The sequence below is a fragment of the Myodes glareolus genome, chromosome 10, assembly GCF_982192425.1.
Source record: "Myodes glareolus chromosome 10, mMyoGla1.1, whole genome shotgun sequence".
NCBI lineage: Eukaryota > Metazoa > Chordata > Mammalia > Rodentia > Cricetidae > Myodes > Myodes glareolus.
Window position 1 is genome coordinate 3803520 of NC_142035.1, and position 21950 is coordinate 3825469.

Sequence of the window (21950 nt, forward strand, 5' to 3'; positions counted from 1 at the left end):
CTGTCCGCACAAAGCGATGAACCTGCTGGTGGCCTTGTTACCAATCACAGCTACTTCCTGCAGAGAGAGATCCCAACGAAAGGGCAGGACTAAGCCCGGGGGATGAAAGGAGAGAGTCCCATGAAGAACCACTCTGTGTATCACCTGCAGCCCTGGCTCTCTCCCTTTCCCCGCCCCTAACGCCTGCAGGGTCTGAAGCAGCAGCCCCATGAGCTCAGTGACACAGAGGGAGATGAAAAGTTTGTAACTGGGGAGGGAACCGTGAACTGTGTTCCTGGATATCTTGTAAATGGAGTGAGCGCCCCGATGCCAACGCCTGGAAACAGGTGGTCTCACCAGCTTGTCATTTTCTGTTACAGAAGCTAATAGTCACTAAGGTTTTCAGTTCCTAGCACCTCGGTGCTCACAAATTCCACAAGACTCTGATGCCCCCTTTGTGCAAAGGGGGAAATGAGGGACCCAGCAACAGGTGCTTGCTGTGGGCCATGATTGGAGCCCAAGTCCTGGCTTTAGCACTGAACTCCTTAACTCGTCCTCGCTGGCACAGAAGGTTCCAGGATGCTTCGATTCCCTGAAAGTCACAGGCGTGATGGAGGGAGAGAAGAGAAAGGAGGCTGAGTGGCAGCATTTACACAAGGGTGTGTCACCTTCCAAGGGCTGTGTGCACTGGCAACGATCCTGCAGTTGAATTAGTTATGGTTTTACTGAAGGTGCCACGCCTCACAGGGGTCACAGGCTCTCTTGCCTCCCACTGCCAGCCCATCCCTGACAGCGGCACACTTCACCAAGTTCTCTGTCATATCCCTGGCTCATGGCACAGACATTCACTCAACAGATTATCAAACACCAACTCTACACCAGGCCCAATCCTGCTGGCTGCTGGTCACAGGATGGTTTGGGCCCAGTCAGCATGAAAGAGTAGAATGTACCCAATGTCACCACCGCACCCAACATCATTATTGTGCCCAATGTCATCACTGTACCCAGTGTCACTACTGCACCCAGTGTCACTACTGCACCCAATGTCACCACCACACCCAATGTCACCACCACACCCAGTGTCACTACTGCACCCAGTGTCACCACCACACCCAATGTCACCACCACACCCAATGCCATCATTGAAGACACAGGGAGCCAGTAGAGTGCTGGCTCCTGACCAGGCTGGGGAGGGGTCAAGAAATGTTTTAATTACTTGCTTCACTGCTTGACAAAATACACAACAAAGGGAACTTAAGGAAGGAGGGGTACGTGTGGCTCGCAGTTCCAGGGTCCCCAGTCCATCATGGCGGAAAGGTGAGCTGCAGTCAGGAAGCAGAGACAAATGCACGTGGTCAGTCCCTGCTTTCTTTTTTTAATTCAGTTCAGGACCCCACCCACCTCAACCCAATGTAGAAGGTCTTCACAGGCACACACAGAAAGAAGTCTGTCTCCCCAGTGATTCTAGAGTCTCACGAAGTTGACCATCAAGATTAACTCTCACAGGGAGGGAGTCATCTGAGAAGAGGGGACCGCAATGGAGAAAATGCCTCTCCGCCAGACTAGCCTATGGGACATTTCCTTGATGGATAACTGATGAAGAAGGGCCTGGCCCTCCGGGTTACTAACACCCTGGACAGTCAGTCCTGGGTGTGTAAGGAAGCAAACTGAGTAAACTATGGGGATCAAGCCAGCGAGTGAGCAGCATTCCTGAGTGGCTTCCTCTTCAGTTTCTACTTCAGGTTCCTTACTTCATTGACTGTAAGCTATAAGATGAAATAAACAGCCCTTTGCTCCCCAAAGCTGCTTTCAGTCATGGGTGTTTATCATAGCAATGGCAAGCAAATTAAGGCAGGGAGTTCCTAGGAGAAAGAGGTATTCATAGCATTCAGATGACCAGTGTCCACATGCCAGGCACTGAGATCTGGCAGTGAGAAAAAAGAGGTAATAATGACCACCTGCCACCACACACAGAGACAGACAGACAAGGACAGAGAGAGAGGCTGGGGCGGGGGGACAAGTAGGAGCCGTCTGAGCAGAACACACACTGGGTATAAAGTCTGGAATCATCACAGAAGAGCTCTTGAATTATTTTTTCTCTGTTTTGTTTTTTTTTTTCCCAGAGAATATGAACTGTCATAGGGAGATTGCTAGTTAGTTCCCGGCCACTTAGCCCCAAAATAATCACACAGAAACTGTATTAATTAAATCACTGCTTGGCCTATTAGCTCTAACTTCTCATTGTCTAACTCTTACATATTAATTTAACCCATTTCTGTTAATTTATGTATCACCATGTGGTTGTGGTTTACCAGCTAAAGTTCCAGTGTCTGTCTCCGGTGGGGCTACATGGCTTCTCCCTCACTCTGCCTCCTTTCTCCCAGCATTCAGTTTAGTGTTCCTCCCCTACCTAAGTTCTACCCTATCAACAAACCAAGGCAGTTTCTTTATTAACCAATGGTATTCACAGCATAGAGAGGGGAAATCTCACATCAGTGAACAGGCACTAAACTGGACAAGTTGTGCTAGGTTCTGGTGATGGCACTGGGCAATGTGAACAGCTGGAAAAGGCTTAAGACAGGTCGGCGGGTAGGCTATGGTACTACAATGAAGGGCAGTAGGCAGATAGCAGGACCCCAGAGTTCAAAGGCCCCTAGGAGCCTCACATGGGAGTCACCCAAGGGGATATCCAGAGAGGGCAGCATGGGATATCCCTTTTCCCCCTAAATCCTTCTCAAGCTTCAGAGTTGCCAAGGGGACAGCCAGAACAGGGGCGGAGTAGGCAGAAAAACATTAAGGGGATGGGGCGGAGATGGAAGCAGGATAGCTGGCTCTCCCTCTGCAGACCCCTGAGGCAGACAAAAGAGCCACCATCCAAAATGTTCTCTGCTGGTGTGTGGGCTCTGTCCTTCAGGGGCTGTTTGTTTTAGGGTTGGAATCTCTGGCCATGAGACTGGCAGCCCTGATCTATCTACGAACACAGTGTGAACAGGAGAATTCTCTAGACCCCTCCCCACACGATTCCCAATTCCTGGATTTCTGATCAACATTGAACCAGTCACCCTTGTGATGGATGGAATCGGGGTCATGATCACATGACTGTAAGTAGCCCAATCTAAAGGATTCCACAGGCTCGATGCCCTTACAGGAGCCCTCAAAAGACCAAATGGAAGAGAGGGCTGAGGCCAGGGGAGGGAAGAGAGATTTGAAGGGTAAGGAGGATGTGGCTGGCTGCCACTACAGGCTTGAAGGGAAAGTGACCTCAGAGTGTGTGGCCTTTGAAACTAGCCAGTCAGAAGACAAAAAAGAAAGAAAGAAAAAAACACGACTTCTCTCTTGCCAGGATTAGCTGACTCGTGACAGCCGCTAGGAGAGGCAGGTGGTGTCTCGCCATGAACCTCCAAGGGAGGGGCACAGGCCAGCCCCGCACCTTGTGTTCCTCACCTCAATCTCAGCGTGAAGCCTAGAGGGATCCAGCAGAGACACCTGTGTTGGAAGGGGAGGCCGCTTGTTTATTCCCAGATGCCCGGCTAGCTTAGACCCAAAATAATCACACAGAAACCATATTATTCAAATCACTGCTAGGCCCATTAACTCTAGCTTCTTATTGGCTAATTCTTACATATTAATTTAACCCATCTCCATTAATCTGTGTATCACCACATGGCAGTGATTTAGCGGCAAAGTTTTAGCATTTCTGACTCTGGCAGTGGCTCCATAGCTTCTCTCTGACTCCGCCCTTCTTTCTCCTAGCATTTAGCTTAGTTTTCCCTGACTAACTAAGTTCTGCCCTGCTATAGGGCCAAAGCAGTTTCTTTCTTTATTAATTGTAATCACAGCACACAGAGGGGACTCCCATATCACACCTAGACTTCAGGCCACTGGGTGTGGGGTGAAAATGAAAAGCATCCCAGGCTACCAGGTCTATGGTCACTGGTTCTGTCTATGATAGAAAACTGTAGCCTCTCTCCATTCTGGTAACATCTCCCACAAGGAGAGAAATAAGGTGTGTGTGGGGGGGATGCCATATAGAGTCACACAGGGACCCCAAAGGTACTTCCTGAACTTTTTAAAAAAGATTTACTTTTATTGTATTTAACTAAGTGTACTGTGTGGATCCAGGTGTCTGTGCAAGCCAGGGGTGCTGGATCACCCTGGAGTTGGAGTTAGAGAGTTGTGAGCTGTCTAACATGACAGTTCAGCTAGAAACTGAACTCTGGTCCTCTGTGAGAGGAAGGTGTGCCATTAATCACTGGGCCTTGATGTGAGATTACCCTCTGTATTCTATGAATATGTTTTTATTGCCGTTGGTTAATAAAGAAGCTGATCTGGCTTATGGCAGGGCAGAATAGAGCTAGGCGGGAGATCCAAGCAAAGCCACAGGGAAAAAGAAGGTGGAGTCAGGAAAACTCACAGTAGCTGGGGAAACAAGATGTGAGGTAACAAGTCATGAGCCTAATGGTAAAATAGAGACTAATAGAAATGGGTTAATTAGGTTGTAAGAGTTAGTTAATAATAAGCTTGAGCTAATAGGCCAAACAGTTTGTAAATAATATTAAACCTCAGAGTGGTTATTCAGGAACTGGTAGGCGAGAGAAAAACCTCCAGTTACAGGACCTTGTCTCCCTTTCCTGGTCCCCTCCCCCAGCAGAGAGGATCCTGGGAGAAGATGGGATTGTGTCTCATATCAACCTATGAGTCAAAGGAAATGACCCGCAGGTAAATATGGACAAGGAGAACTACCAGGGCCTCCCAGATGCAGGACACGTATCCCTCCTGAGAGGGCTGTGTCTCTCTCAAGGACAGGACCTCCAACCTTAGGCTTCTTATTCTCTTGTGGCCCTCAAAGGAGCAGGAAAATCTTTTAGGGCCCCTTGAATCAGGCACTAAAGCACACTGACCTGCTGATGTTCAATAGCAGGTCATGGGGGAAATGGTAGGAAATACAGAGTAAGAATAAGGGTGGATGGAGGCATGACAGTGCAGGAGATGCCTGAGGACCCGAGCTTTACCCCTGGGACCCAGTGACAGAAGCAGAGACTCACACCCACACCCACATACTTTCACGCTCACACATGTACTCTCTCACACACATTCACACATACACCCACTCAAATGCACACATGCACTCACACACTCACACGCACACACATGTACTCATACACACATACACACTAACACACACCCATACACTTTCACACACTCACACATATACTCAACACACACACTCAGACTCACACACATTCACATGCACACATGCACACATGCACTCTCTCTCTCTCTCTCTCTCTCTCCCTCACACACACATACACACTCACACTCACACAGTAGGGAAGTAGTCAGAGGATTGGTTTATAGTAGACAGGATAACAAAGTGACTAGACTCTAGAGCCACCCAAGGCAAATTGCCCAGAGAAAGTCACTCAGTCCCTTTAAATCTGTTTCCTGTGCAGATCAAGGGAGACCCACCCACTGTCACCAACAGGACTGCAGACAGAGCTGGCCCTCACTTGGCACAGGCTGCTGTGGTTATCGCGGTCCCTACTGGACAGCTTCTTCAGGCCCTGCACTGTGGCGACTCCCATGCTGACCATGTGCCTGTTCACCTGTGCCCACAACATTCCAACCTGGAAATCACTTTGGTCTAAAAATAAAGAGTCCTCTTTTTGCCTTCCTTTCTCTTTTTTTTTCTATGATCCTAAAGTTTAAAATCTGGAGCTAATTTATCATGATTTCTTGCGGAATACAGGGAAAAGACAGCAAAGCTATTAAATAAAAATAGAACTGGGAATACACAGCAAGCCTGGACCTCAGCACGCTCATTATCTGAGTTAGAAAGAATTAGTGTGGCGAACAGACTCGGTCATGCGAGAGGGAGAAAACGCAGTTAGCAGAGCCGTCTTGCAATCTTGGAAGCAGAGAAACACAGCCCTTAACTTATATCAGAAACCTCATCTGGCCTACAAGACCTATACTTAGTTCTCCCCTCCGGGCAAGCAGCTATGAGCTTCCTGTCCAAACACGTACATGCACTAGCCAGACAGCAGACTGCCCGCTCCATCTGCCGGGATCTTCTCTGATGATGGGAGGCGGAACCCGATACAGACTCACAGCAGCTTGGAGGAAGGTCCAGCAAGTGTCTGTTGCAGAGGCAAGCCTCAATGCGGGAGAACGAGTCAGGTGTGGTGCACACCTGTAATTTCAGCACTCTGGAGGCAGATGCAGGAGGATCACCCCAAGTCAGAGGTCACCCTGGTCTACATAGTGAGACCTTGACTCAAAACACAATTAATTGGAAACATAGTTTAAATCCAAGCAGACTGGACACATCTGTCTCTGCATATACACATGGTGTATATGATTCAAGCCCTTTGATACTCTGTACTTCCAGGAGAGCCCGGGACCTCCTCAAACAGAAGAGCCACCTCCCAACACAGACTCCTGAGAAGGAGTGGAACCCAGTTTCTGCAACTGGAAAGGCACAGAGGTGGCAACTATCAATGCTCTTCTGGAATCTTCTATGATGAGCTCTCTACTAGGAGACCCCCAAGGCTCCATGTTAGCACGGACACAGCCTGTAAAGACAAGAGGGTGAGTGAGGAAACAACTGTCTCTGCTACATTGTTCCCTTGCTGTCACCTGTGCCCTGATATTCCTGCTCAAGCTGTTGCGCCCACAGGCAACTGCTACAGGTCAGGCCGAGGTCACAGGCCGTGCTGTTGAAAGTGAGTCATTGCTGGAATGAGGTTGCTCAGTGGAGAGAATGACAGTAGACGGGGTGGACAGCATAAGGCAGGGGGGGGGGTAAGTGGGTGGGGAGGGGGCGCCCCACAACCACTCCAGGCACTGTGGTCAAACACTGGAAGGACTCAGACTCAAGGTTGCTTCTAGCTGTGTCCCAAGGCAACAGCAGGATGCGAGGCCCAGTGGACCAAAAGAGAATGCTGGGGGTGGCGCTTGGGAGACCACTCTTCCAGCATGTGGGTCTCTTGGTGGAACTACCCTGGACATGTGAGATCCTTCTGGTGGCACACATGCTGTAACCATATGAACGCATCCCGGGTTTTGTGTCAGACGTGGCACAAAGCCAGACTCCAGGAGGGAAGCAGATGTCACACAGAAACCCCGTCACCAAGCCTGGAGCAGGCACGGGAAGGCGTCTTCCCATCAGAGAATCTTGACAGTCAGGCTCTCCAGCCTCACTGAAGGACAAGCTGGTCGGTGGCCTAAGAAGCAGGTTCACGGCTGCTGGATGAACTCCTCACAGCTGTACAAGGTGTGGAGGCTGCAAGGAGCTGCAGAGGGGCTGGTTGAGCAGCGGCTGCATTGAGATGGCACAGCAGGCAGTACTTCCCAGAACAACGTACCCTTGCATGCTGGGCTTTCCAGCTCACAGGGAACTGTATAGTCTCCCAGGGCTGAGACTACAGCAGAAGTGATGGGCTATGATGTCCAAGGTCCCGTCATCAGAAACGATGACAGAATCTGGACCTGTTTCTCTTGGGGAGCTGGCTTTTAGAACCCAAGCTATCTCACAGAAGGCTTGTTGCAGGATCCAACGGTAGCTCCTCAAACCCTGCATTGCCCTTGCATGTATGATGAAGTCCTGAACCTCAGGAACTTAGAATGTGACATTATGTGGAGATAGGGTCTTTAAAAAGGTGACTATGAAACCAGATACACTCGGGTAATCCCAGCACTCAGGGGGCAGGGGCAGGCAGATCTCTGTGAGTTCCTGACCAACCTGATCTACATAGTGAGTTCCAGGTCACCCTGGGCTACAGAGTGACATCTTTTCTCAAAACCATACAAGGGTGAGCACAGAACTGGCAGGGTGTCTCTGTTTATAATGTAATTGCTACAGCAACAATAAGGGTCTGATGCCCAGAACTCACTGGACATGCAGAACTCACTGCACATACAGAACTCTCTGCACATACAGAACTCACTGGACATACAGAACTCACTGCACATACAGAACTCACTGCACATACAGAACTCACTGCACACACAGAACTCACTGCACATACAGAACTCTCTGCACATACAGAACTCACTGGACATACAGAACTCACTGCACATACAGGACTCTCTGCACATACAGAACTCACTGGACATACAGAACTCACTGCACATACAGGACTCTCTGCACATACAGAACTCACTGCACATACAGAACTCACTGCACATTCAGAACTCACTGCACATACAGAACTCACTGCACATACAAAACTCACTGCACATACAGGACTCTCTGCACATACAGAACTCACTGCATATACAGAACTCACTGCACATTCAGAACTCACTGGACATACAGAACTCACTGCACATACAGGACTCTCTGCACATACAGAACTCACTGCACATACAGAACTCACTGCACATACAGAACTCACTGCACATACAGAACTCACTGCACATACAGAACTCACTGCACATACAAAACTCACTGCACATACAGAACTCGCTGGACATGCAGAACTCACTGGACATGCAGAACTCACTGCAACACTGCACATACAGAACTCACTGCACATACAGAACTCACTGGACATGCAGAACTCACTGCACATACAGGACTCTCTGCACATACAGGACTCACTGGACATACAAACCACTCTTAAGGTCAGACTCTATGCCCATGAGGTGAACAACATAAAATGAACTCAGTGGGGGTTTCTTGTTTCACAGTGACATAGGCCTCTCTGAGAAGGTGATGTAAAGTTGAGATCTGAAAGACAGAAGGGCAAGGGCCAGGTTGGTCACTCACTGAGATTTGGGTATCAGCAAAGGGAATATACCACCAGCAGATGGCATCAGCTAGTCCTGCTACAACAACAAGCACCCCAACACCATCAGAGCTCAGGGAGAGAAGTCCCTTCCCCCTTGTGCTGTGGTTGTATCACCTACAGTCCACACCCAGGCTGAAGCACAGGCCTTCTCTGTAGCACTCATGGCCCCCAGCTCCTCTGCCCTGCCCTGTACAATGTACATTGTAATTAAGTGCTGAGGTACAGCCTCGAGGCTCAGGAGTAGCTACACCCCCAACTCAGAAGGCACCACTGAGAGAAAAAAATGCAAGTTTCTAATGTATGGGGTTGGGGGAACTGGAAATGAGGAGAAATAACAGATTTCAGTACACATCAAATCTGAGCTGTTCTGAGTCACACCAGCTAGAATGAGATCTGCAACTATTCAATGTTAGGACTCCCTCGGGGGTGTTTGACTGACCCCCACTTGAACACACAGAGGGTCCAGGGAGAGGACAGTACAGACAAAGCCAGAACCAGACCTCAAGAGACAAGACAGCTCAGGAGTCCTGTGCTAAGGCACGGGCCTAAGAGGGCACAGGTCTAGACACACCCCGACCCCCAGAGCAACAGGTTGGTTCCTGGACAGACCACACCCCTGTGTTACCATGGTGTCCAGGCTGTCTTGGAGACAGGCTTTCTGCAATGTCCTCCTGCTGCCTTCCTGCAGCTCCTAGACTGCCTGACCAGTCTGCTGGGCCAGCTCTGGGGAGGCAGGGACCAACCTCAGGTGAATTAGGAGTAAATGGTCGGTACCCAGGGTCCAGGGAGTCACGACCCCTCTCTGGATTTACAAGAAAATGTGACTAGCAGATGCACAGATGCAGTCCCGGGTGGATTAACACTACGGACTGAGAGCTGGAGGCTGAGACTGAAACCTTGAATGGGAGGTTGAACCAGGGCTGGCAGACACAGACCATCATACGTGTGCACACACCAAACATATAGATGCACGTGCTCCCTTGCATGCCCACTCACACATGTGTCACCTGTTCAGCTCCTTTGCATGTCTCTCCACACTATTCCCAAGTCAGTATCCATCCAGGCAAGAAGTCTGATGCAAGTTGTGTGTGCCACTGTTTTGTTGTTCTTGTTGTATGTGTGTGTGTGTACACATGTGCGTGCATGTGTGCAAGTGTGTGTCAGCCAGACATCAACATCAGTTTTCCTCCTCAACTGTTCTCTGCACAATATTTTTGGAGAGCAAGATCTCTCATTGAACTTGGAGTTCACTGGGATGGTTGGCCAGGAAACCCAGGGGTCCTACTGCCTCCACCTTTCCCACGCTGGGATTATAGACACACACTACTGTTCTGGGCTGGAAGGTCCTCATCATCGAATAGCAACCATGTCACTGATGGAGCTTAAAATATTTCTCTGTGCATCCTGGGCCTTTGTTCCAAAAACAGCGGGTATTGGGTGATGACACTCTCACAGAGGTCGGCTGAGCTCAGAGGAAGGTCTCCGGATTCTCTGCACACGGGCACAGGCCAGGGTCTCTCCTGGGCCAGCCTTGGAGAGCAGCCAGGACTGTGAGAAGCATCCGGGCCCTGGGAGGCCTCTTGATGGTCGGTAGCAGTGGCTCACGAAGGTATGACCATTACAGAGAATCATCTGGATAAAGCCACATCTGCCATTCACTCTGAAATTCAGTTCTGGTAACAGCTCCTTGGTCTCTCCATACCGTGAATGCTGTCACAAGGCCATGGTCAGCTCCCTAGCCACGTGAACGCCTCTCAGAATCTCCGTTGAACACCTGTGCAGCATCTTGTCATGTTCACACCGGGAAGTCACAGTGGACAGTAATGAGGAGGACAGACTAAAGAGTACATAATAGCAAGTAGGTGAATATACCTTTGCAGGGACCACAGGGAGCATGCGTGAAAACTAACACTTCTGAAGTAAGGACATTATAAGCAGAGGTAAAAGACAAGCCAGGGGTCTTGAAACAGTCCCATGCAGGCAGGATTCGAATCCAGACCTTACTAGTGGAACCAATTAGGGAAAGATGAACACAGTGGAAAGCAATGCCCAGGTGACACACGGAAAGCTCCCTCAGGCAATCCAGGAATGCAAATGACAGCAACAAAGTCCACCTTTCTTCTGGCGGATTGGCAAAATTTCCAAATGGGAGCCTCTCATGAACTGGGTGGAAGATTACTAGGATCCTGCGGCAGGGTAGGGCCCCATGGGAACTGTCGGGCAGCGGGGTGCAGAACATCGTATCAGGCCATTACGCTCTTATCCTGAGCAGGGGTACTGCACTTAGGACACACCTCACGTCGCCAGAGAAGTCTGCCCAGAGGCACAGTGGCTGCCCAAGCTGCAGGTTCCCTGCCTACATCAGACCACGACCTCTGGCTGTCTCATCGTTAAGATGACAGAACCTGGAATATCCTAAAGCAATTAGACAGAACCTGCTAACTTAGATAAAAGTCCAAGGCACACTGCCGCATGAAAGAGCTGCTTCATAACAGTGTGGCACGGTATGGCGATCCTTTTTGCTGCTTCCAGGCAGCGGTGGAGCATGTTTACCACTGACAGCTTCAAGTTCGGGGTGAGGAAACAAGAGTGGCCCTAACTGCGGCTGCTTCTGGGAGACAGTGAGGGGTCGGGGGAGGCTTGAGGTTTATTTGTGCTTTTGTTTATTACCTGGAGGCTGTCAGCCCATCGCTCATTCTACAACAACTGGTAACACATACGCACGTCACTGTTTTGGCACAAAGTCCTAGGACCTGTAGAGGAGGACACAGTACCCATTCATCCAACAGCTACTTGCCGGGTACCAACTGTAGCCAGGCCCGTTCTCTGGAGGTAGACTATCTCTTACCCCTTGAAACAAAAAAGGGGCAACTGGGCTGGGCAGATGACCCCAGGCAAGTGTGAACACCTGAGTCTGAATCTCTAGAATCCAAAGCCAGACAGCATTGCATTCATGCCTATTCTATTCAATCCTGCCATCCCAGAGCTCCTGTGGGAAGGCAAGAGGACAGAGGCAGGAGAAGCACCAGGGCCTCACAGGCCAGCTTGAATGTAGCAGAAAAAGCAAGAAAAACCCTGTCTCAAACAAGGTGGGAGGCAGGAATGACACCTGAAGTTACCCTCTGACCTCCACACTACACCATATCATGCATGTGTTTGAATGAATGCATGTGCACACACAGAGAGCTATAAGAACTTATCAACTCAGTTACAGGCCAAGTTGACAAGCAGGCAGTGGTCCCTAAGAGAGGAGCAGGTACGTGTGCGCACACAGTGCTGTGGGACAATGGTCTGTACCCTGTCAATTGTATTCTAATAAAACGTTGATTGGCCAGTAGCCAGGCAGGAAGTAGAGGTGGGTGATAAGAACAGGAGAATTCTGGGAAGAGGAAAGATTCAGCCTGTAGTCATCATCCAGACACAGAGGAAGCAAGATGTGATTGCCTCACCGAAAAAGGTACCAAGTCACGTGGCTAATACAGACAAGAATTATGGGCTAACATAAGTTATAAGAGTTAATAAGAAGCCCAAGCTAATAGGCCAAGCAGTTTATAATTAATGTAGACCTTTGTGTGTTTATTCGGGACTGAACGGCTGCAGTACTGGACGGGACAGAAACCTCAGTCAACAAATGGCACCAACATGGACAACTGCATCCATATAAAACCTGAGTGAGTCTAAGAAGGAATTCTAGACACAAAAAGAACAGAGTTAAGCACAGCCTCTTGGTAGCATTTTCTCAGGTGGGTTCTGTTTGCTAAAGGCAAGAACGCCTCATTTAAGAGAAGTTTCCTGACTCAGCTTTAGCTGCAAAAACCTTACAGCTCTTTTAAGAGGCCCACACCACTGAACACTTAAATGATGTTGATGAATAGCCAATAGCATGGTTTTTGGTGGTAGCAGGGACCTTGAAACTCCATAGAGCTGTGGCAACAAATATGGCTACTGCCAGGACCTCTGCCATGAGGCTAGGCTCTCAGAAAGCTAAAGAAAGGGTTTGATCCAGCCGTGAAAGCCACGGCTTTAATCCCAGCCCTATTGCTTAGCAAATTAAAGACACGTATGGTCAGAAAAGGAGAGATATACAGTAAAGATAGATTCAGATGAAGAAAACCTCTAAATGGTTTACAGTGTGTTTTAGAAGATATGTAGGCTTGGGAGAGAAAAGAAAAAGAATAAAGACCTTAACGTAAAAAAGAAAAAGTAGTCAGGTGTGGTGACACACACCTTTAATCCCAGTACTTGGGAGGCAGAGGCAGGTGGATCTCTATGAGTTCAAGATGTGGTGGCACACATCTTCAATCCCAATAGTTGGGAGGTAGAGGCAGGCAGATCTCTGTGAGTTCAGGGACAACCTGGTCTATAGAGTGAGTGTCAGGACAGCCAAAGATACACAGAGAAACCTAGTTTCAAAAAACCAAAAATTAAAAAGAAAAAAAAAGAAATAGAGTTTAAAATAAAGCCACTTAAAGATGAAAAATATACAGAGAATCTGGATACTGTATGCTATTGTGTTCTCTTTGAATTATTTGAATGCTGAGAAAGGAACAACAGCTGCTAAAAGACAGTTGATTATAAATGCTGCTGGATTAATACAATGTATATATTTTGAAAATGCCTTGACTTTAAAATATAAGTCAAAAGATATGTTACTTTGGAGAAGAGGTTTTGTTTTTGTTTCCACAGGAAATGAGAGGCTGTGGATTCATTCTGGGCAAAGAAAAATAAGGTTTGATGAAGGAAGATCTCCTGGGAAATGCCCGATAGGAGTGAATGGCCCAGATGTCTGAGTTCTACATTCAGAATAGCCTCAAGCCTCAGAGAATTTTCCAGCCAGGACTGACCATAATTAAAAATTTTCTTTAGGTCCCCATAAGATTATCAGCACCCCCAATTAGCAGGAAGTAGCCTGGAAAATGATGCCCACATTCCCCAAAAAATGGATTATGGATGTTTGCTTTTGTTTAGAATGTTGGTTACATGTTGTTATGGATAATTGTCAGAAGTAAAGCTAGACAAAGGAGATTCGATTCAGAATTCTTGCTTTTTTTAACAAAAAAGGGGGGGAATACTGTGGGACAATGGTCTGTACCCTGTCAATTGTATTCTAATAAAATGCTGATTGGCCAGTAGCCAGGCAAGAAGTATAGGCAGGGTGATGAGAACAGGAGAATTCTGGGAAGAGGAAAGATTCAGTCTGCAATCATTATCCAGACACAGGAAGCAAGATGTGACTGCCTCACCGAAAAAGGTACCAAGCCACGTGGCTAACACAGACAAGAATTATGGGCTAATATAAGTTATAAGAGTTAATAAGAAGCCTGAGCTAACAGGCCAAGCAGTTTATAATTAATGTAGACCTTTGTGTGTTTATTTGGGACAAAATGGATGTGGGACCTGGTGGGACAGAAATCTCAGCCAACACACACAGGCTTCGGGTAGGAAGATGTAGAAAGCCTGAAAGTCCCTGGCTTAGAAGGTATCTGTGTGTTCCAAAAAATGCCCTGAGGAGTGAGTCAGGAGAGACAGGGAGACCTTGGGTCACACTCCAGGACTTCACCGTGCCTGGATATCAGGCGCTCTGTGTTCTGCCTCCAGGCACATACTTGCCACGGCAGGTTCTGTGGGCCAGGTGAGCACGGGTGTATGGCTCTGCCCTGCTAAGGAGCAACTGGAGAGTGGGCAGACCTCGAGCAGCCTGCAGCCTGCCTCCAACCATCTCGTCATCTCCTGGTCCCCTATAGATGATGTCTCAGCCCTGGCTACGAAGAGGACATAGTGCCATCCCCGGCCTGGAGGAGGCCTGTGAATTGAGCTTCAGAGGTCCAGCTCTCCCTGCTTCCTGGCAATGGCAGCTGGCCCATGAGCACAGGCACTAGATACCGGCAGAAGTCTGTAGCCCGGGCTTGGATTTCCAGCTTCCTGACCAGACAGACCAGCGACCCTTTGCTTCTGAAGTCTCGTCCACTGCACTCACTCCGCCAGAAAAGCCTGCTGTGTTCAGCTGGTTGCTGTTAAAATTTCAAAAGAACTGGGCAGCCCAGACCCTCTGTGGATCCTGGGAGCTACTGACTTTGGGAAGCCCTGCCCAGCCCTGAATTGAGCAGAGACAGCAAAACAAAGCATTAGGTTTCAATGCTTTTCGTGGCCCCTCCGGCCACCACTTTTAATGAGCCTTGGCTGGGATACGTCCTGATACCATCAATCATGCCTTTCCTTCAAAAAAAAAAAATTAAAGTCATTTGGTACAGAAATAGTCCAGGACGAGCCAGCACTTCCCAGTCAGACATAGAAGGTTGCAGAACTAGTGGCCAACGTGCTCCTAAAATGCAGGGGACTTTAAGCCACCACTAAGCAGGCAGAAGTCAGAAATCAGCACACGAAGCATGGGAGACAGCCTCCAAGGCTCCTCTCTGCATCCAGAAGAGAGAGGTCAGGAGACATTCTCCAGGCTGCCCATCAAAGTGACCGAAGAACTACAGCCTACAGCCTGGTCCCTGGAGCGTCTTCCAAAGCTAAACTGGGCATCTGGACTCCAGCGCCCTCAACCACAGAATAGCGATGCAGTATGGAAACCCAGAAACCGGCGCCCTCTCTGCCTCAGTCCCTCCCCACAAGTGACCTCTTTTAAGGGCCAGCCCCATCTGCTGAGTCTCAGCTTGGAGCCTCCAGACCCAGCTCTGGCCCCATCTCCAGGATTTCTTGGCAGGTCCTCTGCACAGCAACCTCTTCACATTGGGGTTACTTTGGCCCTTGCTGTCCTCACCATCCTTCCTCCCCACTGCCAAGCCTTCCACCAATCCATGAAAGGCACCACCAATCACTGGCGCTCAGGCACAGAGGTACAGAGCATCCTGGACATGGGACAGCCAGGTCAATGGCTCCCATCAGCTCCTACCATGAATGTGTTTCAGAATGTTCCACCTTCCAGAATCCTGAAGATACCCCAAGAGGCTGCTGCCATATTCCAGCCGGGGTGAGCACTCTCTCCTCAGCCTCATGCCTGCCAGCAGCCTGGGAGTGCACATAAAAGCACATAAAAGACGCAAGTGGCTTAGCCAGAACCTGAAGCCACTGCCCAATGGTCCCAAAGTCAACTCCATCCACTCCCCTTGCTCAGAGCTCGGAAGTCTCCAGGATGCTCCCCAGCAGGCTGGGTACCACACACAGCAGATCCGTTAGGGATGCTTCCTTCCACCCTCTGCAGGGGTCTGACATCTGGATCCATGTCTACAGCACACTCAGGGTCACTCATGTCTGCTGACCCACTGACTCCATTTTCCCCCTCTCTTTGCCAAAAGTGGGTCAACAATGGCCTAGCCCTGCCAGGGCCAAAACCTGGGCGGAGGACTCAGAACTATTTTTAAAATGTGATGGCTGGAAAGCGCACGTGAAACAGGTGAGGTGTTGTATAAGTAGGCGGGCAGCTCACACACCAGCTACAAACACACTGCCCTGTAGAAGGGCTTCACAAGTCATGCCCTCAAACCCAGCCCTGTGCCACTCTGTGTAGCTGATACCCAAGTGCATCAGAACAGGGGCAGGAGCCTCCAGACTCAGGAACACCTCTCTGTGCAGGCAGGCAGGAAGGACAGAGGAGGTTTCTGGCGGCTAGAGGGCGTCACCCCGGAGAGGCCATCCCAGAAGGAAGCTCACTCCCTGCTGGGGGCCGGGTACCTCACTAAACATGGGCTGATGCTCAGAGTTTAGAGGACTAGAATCTGCAGTGGAATGTCTCCATCCCCTCTGCTGGAAGCCCAGTCCTCTGCTCACTGACTTAAGACAGGCGCCCAAATGCTGGGCCCTGAGTAGAGGGCGTCCAATGACCCCAGCATCCCCACAGTACGGCTTCTCAGCATTGCTTTGCTACTCTTGTCTCTAGTTTCCCAACTCCGGGGCTAGAACAACTATCTAAACTAGCTAATTATCTTTCAGATGACGCTGGGCTGAAAGAGATGCAGGGACTGAGCAGCACAGCAGGCTTGGGCTTCCCCGTTGTAGACGCTGAAACGCTCACAGCAGGTGAGGGCAGAAGTGCCCTCCCTGGTCTAAACCAGTTTCCTAACTAATCTGGTCCCAGATCACCTGAGGCGCTGCTTGCTTGAAAAATTCAGGTTCTAGGTGCCCGAAGCAGCTGGCCTGGGGTGTGGCCCCCGGGAATGGTGGGCAAAGTCGACTGGGAAGCCTTGGTCTCACTCTCCTCTCTGAGACACCACAAACGGCCCACCACCGCGATCCTGAGCCAAGGCCACGGAGGACACGCATAATCCTGGTCTGGTCACCAGGGAACCTGCTCATCTCCCGTGCCTCTTCCCTGGACCAGATGGGACTCTGGTTATTTCGGTTTCCTTCAGGACTCCTACCCCCAACCCTGCTCCAGGCCAGTTCTTTTCAATGGCAGCTGAACTCGCCCCAGGGTTCCAGGACCAGGTGTGTGCCCTGCAGGGGGCGAGGGGCGGGGAGCCAGCCTGGGAGAAATGTCGCACTCACGGATCTCTTACTGGGTAACTAGTGCTGTACCTCTGCGAGCACAGCAGCGAGATGAATCGCCCCCATTTCACAGAGGTGGAAACCGAGGCATGGTGAGGTCACGTGTCTGCCAGGTGCGCTGGGGCACTTATGCCATCAGAGGGGAGATTCCAGATCCGAGATGAGATCACAGGAACCCAACGCCAACTCTGCTGCCCACAGTACCCATTGCCCTTGTTTAGGGACAGATCTCTGAGACTCTGCTGCAGGAGGAAGCAGGACGCGCCCGCGTTGTGGCCAGGACGCAGCGGGCATCCTGACTGTGCGCAGCAGTCAAGGGCAGCATAGGGGGACTCCGAGGAGGTCGCCCAGCTCCACGTGCGCCCGGGACCCCAGATCCCCTTCGCACTTACCTTGCGCCAAGCCTTGGGCGGCGGCGGCGTCCTGGGGCCCTAAGGCGCGCAGCAGCGAGCGCAGAGGCGCGGGCCAGCGGGCGTGCCCCCTGCCTTGACCACGCATCTCCCTGAAGGCAGGGGCTTGCGGCTCCGGGCTGCGTCCGCCCCTCCGAGCACAGTGTTAGAGCCCGGGCCCCGGGAGGCGCTGGTGGGGCGGGGCGGGATTGGAGCGGGGGCGGCGCCGCCTTGTGAGGCTCGGCCCCTTCTCCGGGCGGAGGCACAGAGGGGGCTCAGCTGTGACCTTGACCTCCTGGACACTGCCCAGAGTGCTGGTGGGAACCTTGACGCAGAGAGTCCGGGACAACCTGGGAATCGCTAACAACCAGTGGGTCGGGAGGTGAACACCGGGTTAATTACGTTAGGGCAGCTGTGTGTCCTGGATAAGTAGCTTGACCCCTCTGAGCCTGGGATATCTCAGACTGGCCACCTGCAGTATGACTGCTGCAAGATGCGGTAGCCATCACAGCTCTTCTAGCAGAGCCCATATTCGCCTTTGTTATGAAATAGAGCTGTTTTCTTTTCTCCCGAGCACTGGACGGGGAAAGCTCCTGCCACCAAGGGCCAACTCTAAAATAGACTCCCTGCGTCACACAACTCCAAGTTCTCCCTTTGACCATAGCCCCTGGGGTGGAACCTCAGAGTTCCTAGCTGTCTCTGCTGAGCTCAGGGTTCAAAACCTAATCTTTAGGGGTATCCCGGGCAGATCCTCCAGAAAGACCCAGGAAGCCCTCATTCTGAGCCACTCAGTCTCCCCAGAGCCCAAATCAATCAACACAACACTGCCCCGTCTCTGAGAGCTTTTACATGCAGCTCTGTGACTCTGCTTATCTATCCCCAGCAAGGCAGAGACGTGTAGGCTCAAATGCGCCTTTAGGGAGGCGCTGAGCCACGTAACTGGTGGCCCAGGTGGCCCACCCACCCGCATTTTCTAAGGAAGCCGGGGCCCAATCCTCAGGGTCCTGTCATTTTCATCCTCAGAACTTTTAACTATGTAACTATTCTCAGTGGGCACGAGATGGCGCTGTAGGAAACAGCCTTCAAGTCGGAGCAGGGCTGCAGGACTCACCAAGGTGCTGTGGAAATGCAACTTGGCAGGTGCTTTGTTATGGCCCCTGCTCCGCGACCTCTTCCTGTTTCTTTCTGTCTCCTCTCCCTTCAGCTCTGTTAGAGAGACACCGAGGCTCAGGGTAGTGAAGCCACTTTCTTCAGGAGGCCAGCAGGGGGAGAAGCAGCGGGGTGGGGCGGGCAGTCAGGATTCCAAACCTGGTTGGTGTCTAAGTGTTTACAATCAGTCCTTGCTCTTTACCCAGCACAATGCTATGCTCTGATGAACTCCCGCTTACACATTGCCCCTTTCTTCCCGTCTTTCCTTTAGCTTGGATGTTTGGGTTTCCCTTTCCCAAATCTCCCAGCCCCTGTGCACAGCACAGTCATTTGCCTGCACATCAGTCCTATCTGCTCCTGGGCTGGGTTTTAAAGAAAAACCCTAGCAGAGAGAAAATAGCCAAATTGGCAAAATCGGAAATGAAAAGGGGACATAACAGACACTGAAGAAATCCAGAGTATCATTAGGTCATATTTTGAAAACCTGTACTCCACCAAATTGGAAAACCTAAAAGAAATGGACAATTTTCTCAATAGATACCATATACCAAAATTAAATCAAGATCAGATAAAAAATGTAAATAGACCTATAACCCCCAAGGAAGTAGAAGCGGCCATTTAAAGTCTCCCAACCCCCAAAAACCCAAGGCCAGATGGTTTTAGTGCAGAATTCTGCCTGATTTTCAAAAAAGAACTAATACCAATACTTCTCAAATTAGTCTACAAAATAGAAACAGAAGGAACATTGCCAAATTAATTACCCTAATACCCAAACAACACAAAGACCCAACAAAGAAAGAGAATTACAAACCAATCTCCCTCATGAACATAGAAGTAAAAATACTCAATAAAATGCTGGCAAAACAAATCTAAGAGCACATCAAAAAGATCATCCACCATGCCTCGTGGTGGTGCATGCCTTTAATCCCAGCACTCAGGAGACAGAGGCAGGCAGATCTCAGTGAGTTTGAGGCCAGCCTGGTCTACAAAGTGAGTTCCAGGACAGGCAGGACTGTTACACAGAGAAACCCTGTCTCAAAACAAAACAAAACAGAACAAAACAAAAACAAACAAACAAAAAAGATCATCCAACATGATCAAGTAGGCTTCATCCCAGAGATGCAGGGGTGGTTCAACATATGAAAATCTGTCAATGTAACCCACCATATAAACACACTGAAAGAAAAAAAAACAGCATTAGATGCTGAAAAAGTCTTTGACAAAATCCAACACTCATTCATGATAAAAGTCCTGGAGAGATTAGGGAAAAAATGGACATAACTAAATATAATAAAGGCAATACACAGCAAACCAATAGCCAATATCAAATTAAATAGAGAGAAACATAAAGCGATTCCTCTAAAATCAGGAACAAGACAGGACTGTCCACTCTCTCCATATCTACTCAATACAATACTTTAAGTCTTAGCTAGATCCATAAGGAAGGAAGAAGTTCTAAAGCTTGGCTAGGACAGCTGAGAAGCATAGAGAACAGATGACAGCAGAGTGAGAAACCAAGCCACACAGAGCAACAGCACAGCACCCCAGTTGTGGGAGAGAAGCCGGACGCCTCATCCAGAAGGTACACCAGTGGCCATGGCGAAAACAGACTTGCAGTCCTATCCGCAGAGCAAGCCAGTGTTCTCCCAAGCCCACAACCCACCCGAGGGTGTTGGTGAGACAATCTCGCAGCATGACAGATCAGCAATGGAGACCCTCTTGACACTCACAATGTTTCTCGGGGCTGTGACTGGGTGTCACCTTGAGAGGAAACCTATTGCTTAAGACCAAGCCAGTCTAAGACCAAAGAACAAGAGACAACCACAGGTCACAGGACCTGGAATCAGCCCACTGCTGCCTTGGGGCAGAAGCCAGACATAGGAGGAAGTCAAGAAGGCTGGATGCAGACATGGTAAGCCATGCTGGTATCAAGGGGCTCAGCTCTGGCAGTGAAGGGTACAAGGGACAGCAGATGCTGCCCCACGCTCAGAGTTGAAGAGCTGAGTCCATCACTTGAGGACAGCATGCAAACACAAGAGGTTTCTAGAACCCCACATAGATGTGATCTGAAAAGAACCTCTCCGTGGTGCATTATAGTCAAAACACTGCAGCTTAAAACAACGCTCAGAGCCTGCCCTTAAGGAAAATCATGTCAGATAGTTCAGCACAAAGCACTAATCCAGGACAATGCAGTGGCATACCCGCCAGTCAAGATGACTATACTCAGCAAAGTTGTCTTATTAACTGACTGAGAAACAGCGGCATTTGAAGACAAACACTAAGGGCTGGAGACATGGCTCCATGGTTCAGAGCATTGGTTGCTCTTTCAGAGGATCCAGGTTCGGGTCCCAACATCCAGATATCAACTCATAACCAAATATAACTCCAGTCCCAGGAGGTACGACACCCTTTTACTGGCCTTCACAGGCACGGAAGCTACACGATACACAAACATACAAACAGACAGACGGACAGACAGATAACACATCAACACATAAAGCAAAATAAAAGTTTAAAAATCCGAAGACAGCCAGTTCCTCAGCCCATCCCTCGCACTGCAACAGAACACCAGCTGCAGCCTCCCTTCTGCCCTCTCCACGCCTCCTGTGGATCACACAGACCATCTCTTCACATGGTCTCCGCCCCACAACTGTTGCTGTGTCCCAGTTCCCAGTGTAGGCAGTCAATCCCTGCTCAGCCACCGGCCACACCTGCTAGAAGCCCAGGCAGGCTGCCTGCAAACCTTCTTCACTCTCTCTGTTTCCTCAGCAGACCTAATACTCCAAGATCATCCCAGCTATTGCCTCCTCCCTCAACCGTGTAGGACTTCCTTCTGTTTGTGTGTTGCTTTCACTGGTTAATGAATAAAGAAACTGCCTCAGCCTAGTTGATAGGGCAGAATTTAGGTAGGTGGAGAAAACAGAACTGAATGCTGGGAGAAAAAAGGGCAGAGTGAGAGGCGCCATGGATCCTCCACCTGAGACGGATGCCGGTTAGAATCTCTGGTAAGCCACTGCCACGTGGCAATGCACTGATTGATGAAGATGAGTTGAACTGATATGTAGGAGTTGGCCAATAAGAAGTTGGGGCTAATGGCTAAGCAGTGTTCTTATTAGTACAGTTCTGTGCGGTTATTTCAGGTGTAAAC

General features: G+C 49.8%; 1 protein-coding gene across 2 annotated transcripts in view; it reads right to left on the reverse strand.

Annotated features, from left to right (window-relative positions):
* Phactr3 (phosphatase and actin regulator 3) overlaps nt 1-21633 on the reverse strand; it is a 212352-nt gene extending 190719 nt beyond the window's left edge. Inside the window, exon 1 of one of the 2 annotated variants that reach the window (XM_087910920.1) lies at nt 21514-21633. Coding sequence is in view for 1 of the 2 variants with exons in the window: in XM_087910919.1 (XP_087767045.1) it covers nt 17657-17762 (106 nt within the window). In the remaining variant the exon portion in view is untranslated. Of the gene's footprint in view, nt 1-17656; nt 17778-21513 lie in introns of those variants that run through there. The other variant, XM_087910919.1, reaches the window with a different exon arrangement.
* Nucleotides 21634-21950: the final 317 nt, after the last annotated feature.